The following is a 13143-nucleotide window of genomic DNA, read 5'->3' as shown; positions in this document are numbered from 1 at the left end:
ATAGCTAGTGGGAAGCAGCTGCATAGCACAGGGAGATCAGCTCGGTGCTTTGTGACCACCTAGAGGGGTGGGATAGCGAGGGTGGGAGGAAGATGCAAGAGGGAGGGGATACAGGGATATATGTATACATATAGCTGATTCACTTTGTCATATAGCAGCAACTAACACAATACTGTAAAGCAATTATACTCCAATAAAGATGTAAAAAACAAAAAAAATCTAAAGCTGGGACTTCCCTGGTGGTCCAGTGGTAAAGAATCCACCTTACAATGCAGGAGACACGGGTTCGAGCCCTGGTCTAGGGAGATCCCACATGCCGTGGAGTAACTAAGCCCACATGCCACAACTACTGAGCTCGCATGCCACAATGAGAGAGCCCACGTGCCACAAACTACAGAGCCCACGCGCTCTGGAGCCCACGAGCCACAACTAGAGAAGAGAAAAACCCACAGGCCACAACTAGAGAGAAGCCCGGGTGCTGACATGAGGAGCCTGGGCGCTGCAACGGAAGATCCCACGTGCCGCAACTAAGGCCTGATGCAGCCAAAAATAAATAAATAATAAAATAAATCTTAAAAAAAACCCACGGAAATGATTTTTCTTTTTTTTCGGTACGCGGACCTCTCACTGTTGCGGCCTCTCCCGTTGCGGAGCACAGGCTCCGGATGCGCAGGCCCAGTGGCCATGGCTCACGGGCCCAGCCGCTCCGCGGCATGTGGGATCTTCCTGGACTGGGGCATGAACCTGTGTCCCCTGCATCGGCAGGTGGACTCTCAACCACTGCACCACCAGGGAAGCCCCTTGGAAATGATTTTTTTTTTTTAAAAGCTAAAGCCAACTACTTCTAAATATTTTCATTCAAAAAACTGTTTGAAATATCTAAAGAAAATGTTTATTTTCTAAATCTTTTAATTTGGGAAAGAGATTCAAATTGTGATTGGTTTTAACCCACTGATCAGGATGCCCCTGTAAACGTTCTCACCTGGGATTTATTGTTTGTCATTTCCTCACCTTAAAGTTTCACCTGGGATTTATTGTTTGTCATTTCCTCACCTTAAAGTTGCAATTCTCTGTTAATTTCTTCCTGGGAAGAACATACTAGTTCATGATTCCAGCTGTAGCACAATCTTGTCTGACCTGTATAAGTTACCACAGTCAACCGTCTGCGCTTTTGCTGCTATACAGCGGGATTATTTATTATTTAACGTGTAGTCATTTCCAGCATGTGCTCTCAGTGCCATGTAGATAAGCATAGGCCCTGCCTTTGGAGATTTCTAATCCAGAAAAACTAGTAATATACAGACCCACCCATACATTGGAGTATAGCGTAAGAGGGCTAGAAGATAAAGAGTGCTGAAAAAGAAATTGAGAATGTTAGTTTTATAATTAGTTTATATACTTTACTGTATATAATTCCCAATTTAAATAAACTAAATAGGATAGAAAGTGAATTTGAACTAGACTTAATTTTATCCATCCTTACAAAGTTGTCATGAATATTTATTAAGAAAAATAAAATAGAGCTCATTTTATTAGGAAAGCATTAAACCTTAATTGATATCTCTTTCCCTCTTTTCTTTGCAGGATATGTATGTAACTGCTCTGTGGTTGGAAGCCTGGATGTGAATCGCTGCAACCAGACCACAGGGCAGTGCGAGTGTCAGCCAGGTTATCAGGGTCTTCGCTGTGAAACCTGCAAGGAGGGTTTGTACCTGAATCGTACTTCCAGGCTCTGTCTGCCATGTGACTGTAGTCCACGTGGAGCCCTCAGCATACTCTGCAACAGGTAAGCAGCAGAAGTTGAAGGTAAAATTAATTTTATTTTATTACACACACAAAAAGGCCTCTGCTCTCAAGGACCAGACTGGTTTAAATAAAGGGGCCATAGATTTACAAAATATTTCACATATTTTTTATCATTTTGTGAATTATATTTGATGTCAAGATTTAAAAGCTTCTAATTTACTGATTTAGTTCTTCAAAAGCACCTCGGTAACCAATTTTGCCTTGTAATAGTTTCTCTAAATTTCATGGGAAAAAAGTATTGAGAAAGCAGTCTGCTTCCTGGAAGCAATAACTTCCAGGCATTTCCAGTGAAAATGTCCTTGTTATGTTTATTAACATACTATTAGAGTTTCAGGAAACTTATTCTTTGGTTTATTTTTTCTTTTTTCAAAATTCTAAAGCTGTTTCTTTGCACATGTAAGGCTTAAACTTGGTAATATCCTAATGTCTTTAATTAGTGTGAAAAAGACTGGTTTCACTCTATGTACCAGTATATACATTTTGGGGGACCAAAACTAGATTAAGCAGAAATTGTCTGGAAATTACCTTTAAAATAGTAAATTATTTGTAGGTGACTTAATCTAGTAGAACAGTGCCCTGTAATCTAAGGATCTGCCTTCTACTCCACTGAAAGTAATTATCATTTGACCTTGTGTGAGGTACTTAGCTTTCTGGGGACCTCAAGTGAAAAAGCTGAAGAGGCAGTGTTATGTGATGAAAAGAACAGAGCTTTAGGATCAATCTAACCTGGGTATGGATCCAAGATCGGCTGCCACTTAGGAGCTTTGTGATTTCAGCAACTTATTTCACTTCTCTGCGCCTCAGTTTCTTCTCAAGGTTGTTGTGAAGGTTAAATGAGTAGAATCTATGTAAAATACCCAGCACACCTCACTCAATTAATTCTGGTTTCTTTCAATTTCAGAGGAATATTGTTGGCTTGATGAGGGAGTATTTTTTTTTTTTGCGGTATGCGGGCCTCTCATTGTTGTGGCCTCTCCCGTTGCAGAGCACAGGCTCCGGACACGCAGGCTCAGCGGCCATGGCTCACGGGCCCAGCTGCTCCGTGGCATGTAGGATCTTCCCAGACCGGGGCACGAACCCGTGTCCCCTGCATTGGCAGGCGGACTCTCAACCACTGCGCCACCAGGGAAGCCCGAGGGAGTATTTTTAAATAATCTTTAGCTCCTTGGCAGAAAAGTTTCTTTATACTTAGCAGTAGATACTTCGGATGCTTTATAAATCATATAGTTACAGGGACTTCCCTGATGGTCCAGTGGTGAAGTCTCCGTGCTTCCACTGCAGGGGGCCTGGGTTTGATCCCTGGTTGGGGAACTAGGATCCCACATGCAGCGCGGCGCAGCCCCCCCAAAAACTTGTACAATACTGTATCGTATTGTACTTCTATTAAAAATATAGATGTGAACTTAAGAGGTTTATAATTTCGAATACAACAATAATCGATGTTTATGATGCTTGGTATTTTTAAATAGTTAACTGTCTAAATCCTCATAGCAACTCCTTTTATGTAGGTTATTAAATCACAAAGATAGTAAGTGGCAGAAAAGGAAGTCCAAATTTGGTCTTCCAGTACTAAGTCCAGTATTCTTATCATCATGCCGTATAGCTTCTATAATGAGAAAACATAATCACTTTGTTACTTGAGTTTGAGAATATAACGGTTGCTTACCATTGCTCCCTTTACTCCCCTAAAACATGCCGACACAAGTTATATTCAGAAGGCCCACATTTCTTACCATTTTAAAAGATGAGATTTGTGTAAGTTTGTTCATTCTGGTACCTAAAGGCATGTCCACTACTTTTTTAAAAATAATATTTATTTATTTGGCTGTGCTGAGTCTTAGTTGTGGCACTCGGGATATTTGTTGTGGCATGCGGGCTCTTCGTTGTGGTGTGTGGGCTCCTCCCTAGTTGCAGGGTGTGGGCTCCAGAGCACATGGGCTCTGTAGTTGCGGCATGCAGGCTCTCTAGTTGCGGCATGCATGCTCTCTAGTTGTGGCACGTGGGCTCAGTAGTTGCTCCATGGCATGTGGGATCTTAGTTCCCCGACCAGGGATCGAACCCACGTCCCCTTCATTTGAAGGTGGATTCTTAACCACTGGACCACCAGGGAAGTCCCCTGTCCACTACTTCTTTTAAAATAAGATTCTGCAAACACATTTGCTTTGAGTACTTTTGGAAAGATAAAAAAGTGTTTACTTCTAGGTCAAACTACCTTATTAGAGGAGAAAGAAATGAGAAGAGTGAGAGAGAGTTTGAAAAGCTGGAGAAGAGGGAAAAAAGTAATACTAATGTTTATGTAGTATACTGCTGTTTTCATAGGTCTTTTACAAATTACTTATTTATCTTTTCCCTGCCAGTGAATGTCATCAAGTGACATAGGCTAAAACACCATTCTGAAAATAGGTAGTAACTATAAAGTAGTGGAAAAGTGCACTGGACATTCGAAAGTCTAGGGCAGGGGTCTGTAAACCAAATCCATGAACCAAATCCAGTCCACTGCCTGTTTTTGTAAATAAAGTTTCATTGGAGCACAGAAGCCTCATTTCTTGATTGTTTTGGCCCCAAGGATAGGCATATTAAAATTTTGAGATAAATCCATAATTCTTTTCTATGAGTTACTACAGAGTAATATTTAATTAAATTTTAAAAATAATATTATTTCAAAATATCAGGCAATTTGTCAGAGCAAGCAATGCATCACAAAAGTCATTTAAAAACTTGTACTTAAAGAAAGTCATTAGAAGGAAGGCATGGGAGCTCAGAATTCAGCTCTAAGCACTGCATTTCTTTTTTTCTTTTTCTTTTCGACTTTTAATTTTATTTTATTAAAAAATGTTTTTAACATCTTTATTGGAGTATAATTGCTTTACAATGGTGTGTTAGTTTCTGCTTTATAACAAAGTGAATCAGCTATACATATACATATATCCCCATATCTCCTCCCTCTTGTGTCTCTCTCCCACCCGTCCTATCCCATCCCTCTAAGTGGTCACAAAGCACCGAGCTGATCTCCCTGTGCTGTGCGGCTGCTTCCCACTAGCTATCTATTTTACATTTGGTAGTGTATATATGACCATGCCACTCTCTCACTTCATCCCAGCTTACCCTTCCGCTTCCCTGCATCCTCAAGTCCATTCTCTACATCAGCGTTATTCCTGTCCTGCCCCTAGGTTCTTCAGAACCTTTTTTTTTTTTAGATTCCATATATATGTGTTAGCATACAGTATTTGTTTTTCTCTTTCTGACTTACTGTCACTCTGTATGATAGACTCTGAGTCCATCCATCTCACTACAAATAGCTCAATTTTGTTTCTTTTTATGGCTAATATTCCATTGTATATATGTGCCACATCTTCTTTATCCATTCATCTGTCGATGGACACTTAGGTTGCTTCCATCTCTGCGCTATTGTAAATAGAGCTGCAGTGAACACTGTGATACATGACTCTTTTTGAATTATGGTTTTCTCAGGGTATATGCCCAGTAATGCGATTGCTGGGTCGTATGCTAGTTCTATTTCTAGTTTTTTAAGGAACCTCCACACTGTTCTCCACAGTGGCTGTATCAATTTACATTCCTACCAACAGTGCAAAAGGGTTCCCTTTTCTCCACACCCTCTCCAGCATTTATTGTTTGTAGATTTTTTGATGATGGCCATTCTGACTGGTGTAAGGTGATACCTCATTGTAGCTTTGATTTGCATTTCTCTAATGATTAGTGATGTTGAGCATTCTTTCATGTGTTTGTTGGCAATCTGTATATCTTCTTTGGAGAAATGTCTCTTTAGGTCTTCTGCCCATTTTTGGATTGGGTTGTTTGTTTTTTTGATATTGAGCTGCATGAGTTGCTTGTAAATTTTGGAGGTTAATCCTTTATCAGTTACTTCATTTGCAAATATTTTCTCCCATTCTGAAGGTTGTCTTTTTGTCTTGTTTATGTTTTCCTTTGCTGTGCAAAAGCTTTTAAGTTTCATTAGGTCCCATTTGTTTATTTTTGTTTTTATTTCCATTTCTCTAGGAGGTGGGTCAAAAAGGATCTTGCTGTGATTTATGTCATAGAGTGTTCTGCCTATGTTTTCCTCTAAGAGTTTTATAGTGTCTAGCCTTATATTTAGGTATTTAATCCATTTTGAGTTTATTTTTGTGTATGGTGTTAGGGAGTGTTCTAATTTCATTCTTTTACATGTAGCTCTCCAGTTTTCCCAGCACCACTTACTGAAGAGGCTGTCTTTTCTCCACTGTGTATTCTTGCCTCCTTTATCAAAAATAAGGTGGCCATATGTGCATGGATTTTTTTTTTTTTTTTAATTTTTTTTGCGGTACGCGGGCCTCTCACTGTTGTGGCCTCTCCCGTTGCGGAGCACAGGCTCCGGACGCACAGGCTCAGCGGCCATGGCTCACGGGCCCAGCTGCTCCGCGGCATGTGGGATCTTCCTGGACCAGGGCACAAACCCGTGTCCCCTGCATCGGCAGGCGGACTCTCAACCACTGCGCCACCAGGGAAGCCCTGCATGGATTTATCTCTGGGCTTTCTATCCTGTTCCGCTGATATATGTTTCTGTGTTTGTGCCAGTTCCATACTGTCTTGATTACTGTAGCTTTGTAGTATAGTCTGAGGTCTGGGAACCTGATTCCTCCAGCTCCGTTTTTTATTCTCAAGATTGCTTTGGCTATTTGGGGTCTTTTGTGTTTCCATACAAATTGTAAGCACTGCATTTCTTACTACAAGAAAGGAAGTTAAATTGACATGAGACTTGAGGAACAGAAATGGGAAGTTGCAGGACTATGTACTTTGGCAAGAACATATGGGTGAACTCTGAGGAAACACCTCTATGTTCTGCTCTGCGATAAATTATATGTGGGTAAGTTAAGGGGAAAAGGAAATTGTAGGCAAGTAGTGTGATATGTAGCAGAAAGGAGGTGGAATCTGAAATTAGTACTTTGATTCCATTCTTGATTTAGCCACTTACTAACTGTACAATCTTGATCCTCAGTGTTTTCTACTGTAAAATAGGATTCATAAATGTAGCATGAAGAATTTTTGTGAGAATTAAATTGTGTGTGTGTGTACCCACTTACTTTGTAACTGGCACTTAGATTCGGCTCAGTAACACCCCAGTAGTTGAGTCTGTTTTTATTTTATTTTATTTAATTTATTTATTATAAATTTATTTATTTCTTTTTATTTTTGGCTGCATTGGGTTTTTGTTGCTGCACATGGGCTTTCTCTCTAGTTGCAGCAAGCGGGGCTACTCTTCGTTGCAGCGCAAGGGCTTCTCATTGCGGTGGCTTCTCTTTGTTGTGGAGCACAGGCTCTAGGCGCATGGGCTTTGGTAGTTGTGGCATGCGGGCTCACTAGTTGTGCCTCGCGGTCTCTAGAGCTCAGGCTCAGTAGTTGTGGCACATAGGCTTAGTTACTCCGCGGCATGTGGGATTTTCCTAGACCAGAGCTTGAACCCGTGTCCCCTGCATTGGCAGGTGGATTCTTAACCACTGCACCAACAGGGAAGTCCCCTGTTTTTTTTTTTTTAAATGAGGAATAGAATTGGTGACTCACAAAAGAGGAGAATTAAGTCACCCAGTCTTGGGTATGAGTAGGGGTTGGGATATCTGTTTCTGTTGGTAGGCTAAAGAAGAAATTGTTCACTGTAGAAGAAAAAAAAGTTTAGCTTATTTTCTTCCATTTTAAAGAAACCCATATATGCTTTTTAAAATTGGACATTTCATACTTTAGAATAATAACAGCTAAAATGAATTGAATGCATGCTAGGCACTATCCTAAGGCCTTTGCAGGTAGTGATTAATTTAATCCTCACAGCAACCATATCAGGAAGGCACTATTATTATTATTCTCATTTGTACAGGAAAAGAGTTGCAAGTTAGGTAATTTGCCTAACTTATGATATAGTAGCCAGTAAATAAGAGTTGGAATTGAAACATATACAGTCTGGATCTATAGTATATATTCCTATCCATTATGTTGGTATAGCCCCTCTCGAAATCTCAGATATTGAGCAAAGTGAGTGAGTATTGTAAGAAACTTTGATGCTGTGGTGCCAACTACTTGATATTTTATAGGAATTTCTTCTGATTATATAGTTGGTGCTATATAAATAACTCTTCTTGGGAAAGAGTAATCCCAGTTTTAGCTTAGTAGACATTGAGAACATTAGAGGAAGTTCATAAATATATGCTAAATTTCTAAGTAGAGTAGTTTAGAGTAGTAAAAAAGCAGGAATAATTAAGAAAGGATTCCCAGAGGAGGTAGGAACTGAGTTGTGCCTTACAGGTTATGATTTGGGAAGAGAGATGAGAAGAGAAAAAACATGTGAATCCAAGAGAATTTCCTAAGTTTATGCCATGAGATGAGAAATATGATCTCCTAACACATATGCAAATTCTCTTCTGTCATGACCTTCTTGTTCTTTTTTTTTTTTTAAATGAAAGTAGAATTGTGGACTCAATTCTGTCCAGATTCTCTGATACATCTACTGTCATACATCTACTATGAATGAATAGCTGGCTTTTTAAAAATTTATTTGCCTGTTCTTTTTGTTTTGCCTGTTCTTTATGCCCATATATTTCAGTGGGAGTTTGTCCCAGTGAGGGTAGAATTTGGCTGCAGGAGCCAGATGTGGGTTGTGCAATGTCTTTGTGTGCAAACACAAGTTCCTTTATGTACTGACAGATGGCCACCCCTCACATCAACAGTGGTGTTCCAACCTGTTTAATTGGGAAGGATTTGGTCTACAATATCTGTCTTTTCACTTTTGCTTTTGGAATGCATTTCTAATATTTTCCTGGTTCACATTTGGACATATGTTGAATAAATGAATGGAGAAATCAGCATTTTATCTCAATAAAGCAGTATGCCTAGTGAGAGCCTGACTCTCTTAATATAGCCTTAGAATGTCATCAGGGTTGACTTATATGTAGGCAGTAATATACTGATTTGAGATTTTTTAATGTATCCATAGTAGGTTAGTATACAAGGTGCATCATTTAAAACTGTCTCTGTGAGATAACGAAGTTCTGTCGTTGTGTAATATCCTTTCCCATAAAACCTGTGGTTGCTGCTGTATAGTGTATGTTGAAATATTTACTACTTTGCATTTTTAATTATGGGAATATGCCCCAGGGCAGAGTGCAAAATTTTACTCATGAAATAAACTTAGGCTGAAATAAATGTCAAATAGAAAGATGACAAAATCGCCAAGACTTACATTCATATGGGGCTCTGAAAATCATCTGTTGTGTAATAATAAGGAGTAACAGTTGCTTGTGTAAACTCTTACTTATTACTTTGCCTGTAATTCTGGGACATCAAGAAAAAGTTATTTGATCACTAGAAACAATTAAAACTTGAGGAAACCTTTGTCATTTTATTCACTTATTTCATTTAACAGACATTGCATTTGCCAACTATATGTCAAAAGATATTATTTCTGTGCTCAAGGAACTTGAAATGGAAAGATAGAAACACAAACATAATATGAGTATTTATAAAGTACACAGGAGATTCAGGAGGTCTTGAGAGAGGAAGTTGCATTTAAGTTGAAATCTGAAGGATGAGTAGAAGTTTGCATGAAAGAACAAGCCATGTTTTAGTAGACTACAAGTGGCTCACTATTTCTTGAAGGCAGGGAACACTTGACAGTGGTAGAGAGGAAAGGTTGAAAAGATGAGATTTTTGTCTATTTGCTTACTGTTGTATCTCTAATACCTAGAATAGTGCCTGGTACAAAGTAGACTCAGTAAATACTTGAATGAACAGAATGAGTGAATGGTTAAGAGTAAACAGGGCCAGACCACGAAGGGCCTGATATGCCATGTAAATTAGTTTGTCCATTGAAGAATACTGAGTAAGGAGTAACATCGGATTTGCTCGTTAGAACAATTACTCCATCAGAAGTCTGGTGGATAGAGAGAGCGAGCTCAGGCAGAGAGACCATGGAGAAGGCTATCGTGTAACTCTCCAAGCAAGAGAAATTAAAGGGCTGATCTAAGGCATTGACACTGGCATTGGCAATGGTGCTGGAGAGGAGGGAACCAGCGTAAGAGAGAAAATCTACAGAACTAGATGGTTGATTGTATTTATAGAGTAAGAGAGAGATAGATATGACTCCCATGTTTTTTGCTCTGGCTCTGGCACAGGCACATGAGTGAAGAGATATTCTATTAACTAGATAAAGAATACAGGTGGATAAGCAAGTTGAAAGGAGATGATTATGATCTTAGGCTTCAACATGTTCATTTTCTATGGGACATTCAGATAGTGGTGTCTGGTAGACACTTGCATGTGCATTGTGTGCCAAACTCAAGAAATCTTATAAACTAGCTAGCATATTCTTAGGAAAGGAAACTAGCATATTCTAAGGAAAACAAAGCAAAGCCTCATAGCTTTAATTTTACTTAAAAATAACTTTATTCTATACCCCTGTTATTATTCTTGCAATTATACCAATCTCTAGTTTAAATTACCTTTTTTTGGGTACACTTCAGTATTCTTTTCCTTGAAGATAGAATTTTAAAAGGTAGCTGTCTTGGTCAGAAGCAGGTAACTGATCTCAGCCCTTATCCTATCGTGGTTCATTTGTTTCAGTAAATGTTTCTACAGTTCCAAATGGTTTATATCTTAGAAAATAAATCATGTAAAGTTCATGGTAAAACAGATTAGAATAAAATTTGAATGTTAATAAATAGCCAGACAGGGGCTTATTTAGAAAAGGCACTGAGTGCATTGAGGTTTAAGTGTAAATAATGCATGTCTATTACAGTTTGGAAAGCTTTGTATGTTTTTCCGTGCACTCTGTGTTAAATCCTCCTTTCAATACAGAACATGATCTGCCCTCCTGGTCTTCTAATTATTAACTAGATATCATCTGTAGTCGAATGAAAAAAACAAACAAAACACTTTTTCCTCCCAGCTATTGGTGACCTTTGTGAACATTAACATAACATGTCACAGTGAATTGATGTAGTTGCTGTTGATCAAATGCGTAATTTTTCCTAAACCATATTGCAGAATCCTCTGCTTCTTTCATTTTATTAAGCCAGTTTTAGGTCAGTTTGGAATTTTTTAAAGAAATCTTTTAAAGTTAAAGTTTTATTATTGATAATATTAAAAGATTATTTATTTTGCTTCTTCTGAGAAGCTCCCCCAAATCTGTAGTTATATATATGCTAATGCTACAGATAATCAAGTTCATATAAATGTAGTATTTGGTACCAAGGTATTTATTTGTTTAACAAATTATGTGCAAGATACTTTAACAGACCTTGTGGGAAATAAATAAGACAATGTGAAGACCAAAGGAGCTTCTTGGCTTGTAAGGTCATTAAGAAATACATACATACATATATATATATATATATAAAACAAGGTAAAAACTGAGCCACATCATAAAATAGAAAGATAAAATGTTAAGGGAATTAAACTGGGAGATATCACTTATAGCTGGAAAAATCAGAGATGATTTCATTGAGGAGATAGCTTTTGACCTCAGTTTGAAGGAAGGAAAGGATTTAGACATACAGAAGTGCAAAAGGTGGAAAAGAACATTACAGAATAGAAACAGCAAGATTAACATCTCAGAGATGTGCTTACACAGGATGTAAGGTGGAAGAGCAGTGGGGCAGAGGAGATAAATCTGGCAAGTCCTGCTGGGGTCAGGCCCCAGAGGGCCTTAAGGGCCAGACACATGACTTGGATTTTATTCACAGAGCAATTTTAAGCAGGTAAAAGATCAGCACTGTGTTCTAGCAGTAGTAGATTGGGTGGATATAGGTAGGGGGAGATCAGAGGCAGAATGAAAACTGTGAGATTGGAGAGACTGCAGAGAGAAAGGAGAATGGTGATCTGCCCCATGATAGTGTTTCTGTGCATAATTCTTTAGAAAGTTTATGATTTTTGCATTAATACATGCACACAAATCTAAAGGTAGTTTGTGTTTCTAAGTTGAATTTAGGGAAGTGCTCAGTCCCAGGATTCCTTCTTAGGCCCATACCCTCACTGTATGCTTACCGTTCTTCCTTTGTTGCAGGCTGCAGGAATTGAATCTGCTTTCCTATGCTTCAGTAGTTGCTACCACCCACTGTATCCCATGGGATTTTTATTCCCTCATAAGCCTTGCTGCTAAGTGTCAAACCATGTCCCCATACTCATGTTCTTTCTGTGTTGCTGAAAATAAATCCAGGTGCCCTTTACCTTTTTTGTTTGTTTGTTTTTTGCGGTACGTGGGCCTCTCACTGTTGTGGCCTCTCCCGTTGTGGAGCACAGGCTCCAGGTGCACGGGCTCAGCAACCATGGCTCATGGGCCCAGCCGCTCCACAGCACGTGGGATCTTCCCGGACCGGGGCACGAACCTGTGTCCCCTGCATCGGCAGGCGGACTCTCAACCACTGCGCCACCAGGGAAGCCCCCCCTTTACCTTTTAAGCATTTTAAAAACTATTCATCTTTATAGAGAGGCCTGTGGGGGTAGCAAACAATAGATATGGGGAAGTTGAAAGCTTATACAACTGGTGAACTTTCTGCGAACGGGCTTCAAGTATAGGCATACCTCTTTTATTTTACAGTTAATTAGTCTGACACTCATATGCCTTAGTAGCATAAATCCAGTGCCCTCTTTTTGCATCAATCCATTCCCCAACAATTAATTACTAATTTTCCAGTAGCTCTAGGAGTCAATCCCCCTCTAATGCTGAGCATCAGGGGAACATGATTCTGATCAGTTCACTGATCTTGTTGTTTCTTACCCTTATATTGAATTTTGGGGTTGAGGCCTGACCCTGAACAACCTGACAGATGATGCTTGCTCACTACTGAGATGATGCTTTTACTGGTCCAGAATCGTTGACAGCAACGCTTCTTTGAGGTAGGATGAACCCACTCCCTTGGTTCCAAGTTCCTTCAGTTATACTCTAAATTGGGACTCGGAAGTTATAGAGATTGTAACAACTGGCTCCTTTAGTTTATACGTGCAGCTACATCCCAGTGTATAAGCCAGTTCCAAGAGTACTGGTTGAGGACATTTTGTAGAATCTTTTACCTAACAAACTATAAGTCTCCCTTCTTCCCCAATACAAAAGGTCTGTTAAACCCTTCTCTCAGGACAGTGGGGCCTCTTCACTCTAAACCTACTAAGGGAACCCTAACTTAAATGATTCTTTTTTTATTTTATTTTAATTTTTAACATCTTATTGGAGTATAATTGCTTTACAATGGTGTGTTAGTTTCTGCTTTGTAACAAAGTGAATCAGCTATACATATATCCCCATATCTCCTCCCTCTTGCATCTCCCTCCCACCCTCCCTATCCCACCCCTCTAGGTGGTCAC

At 39.3% G+C, this 13143-nt stretch overlaps 1 protein-coding gene across 2 annotated transcripts in view; it reads left to right on the top strand.

The window, feature by feature from the left end:
• MEGF9 (multiple EGF like domains 9) overlaps positions 1 to 13143 on the top strand; it is an 85094-nt gene that overhangs the window by 40712 nt on the left and 31239 nt on the right. For both annotated transcript variants that reach the window (XM_024762292.1, XM_024762290.1), the window contains exon 2: positions 1585 to 1786. In XM_024762292.1, coding sequence (XP_024618060.1) covers positions 1585 to 1786 — 202 coding nt within the window. The remainder of the gene's footprint in view (positions 1 to 1584; positions 1787 to 13143) is intronic.

The sequence above is a fragment of the Neophocaena asiaeorientalis genome, unplaced genomic scaffold, assembly GCF_003031525.2.
Source record: "Neophocaena asiaeorientalis asiaeorientalis breed wild unplaced genomic scaffold, Neophocaena_asiaeorientalis_V1.1 scaffold78, whole genome shotgun sequence".
Classification (NCBI taxonomy): domain Eukaryota; kingdom Metazoa; phylum Chordata; class Mammalia; order Artiodactyla; family Phocoenidae; genus Neophocaena; species Neophocaena asiaeorientalis.
The sequence above is the reverse complement of the archived record's forward strand: the minus strand, read 5'-3'. Positions and strand labels throughout refer to the sequence as shown.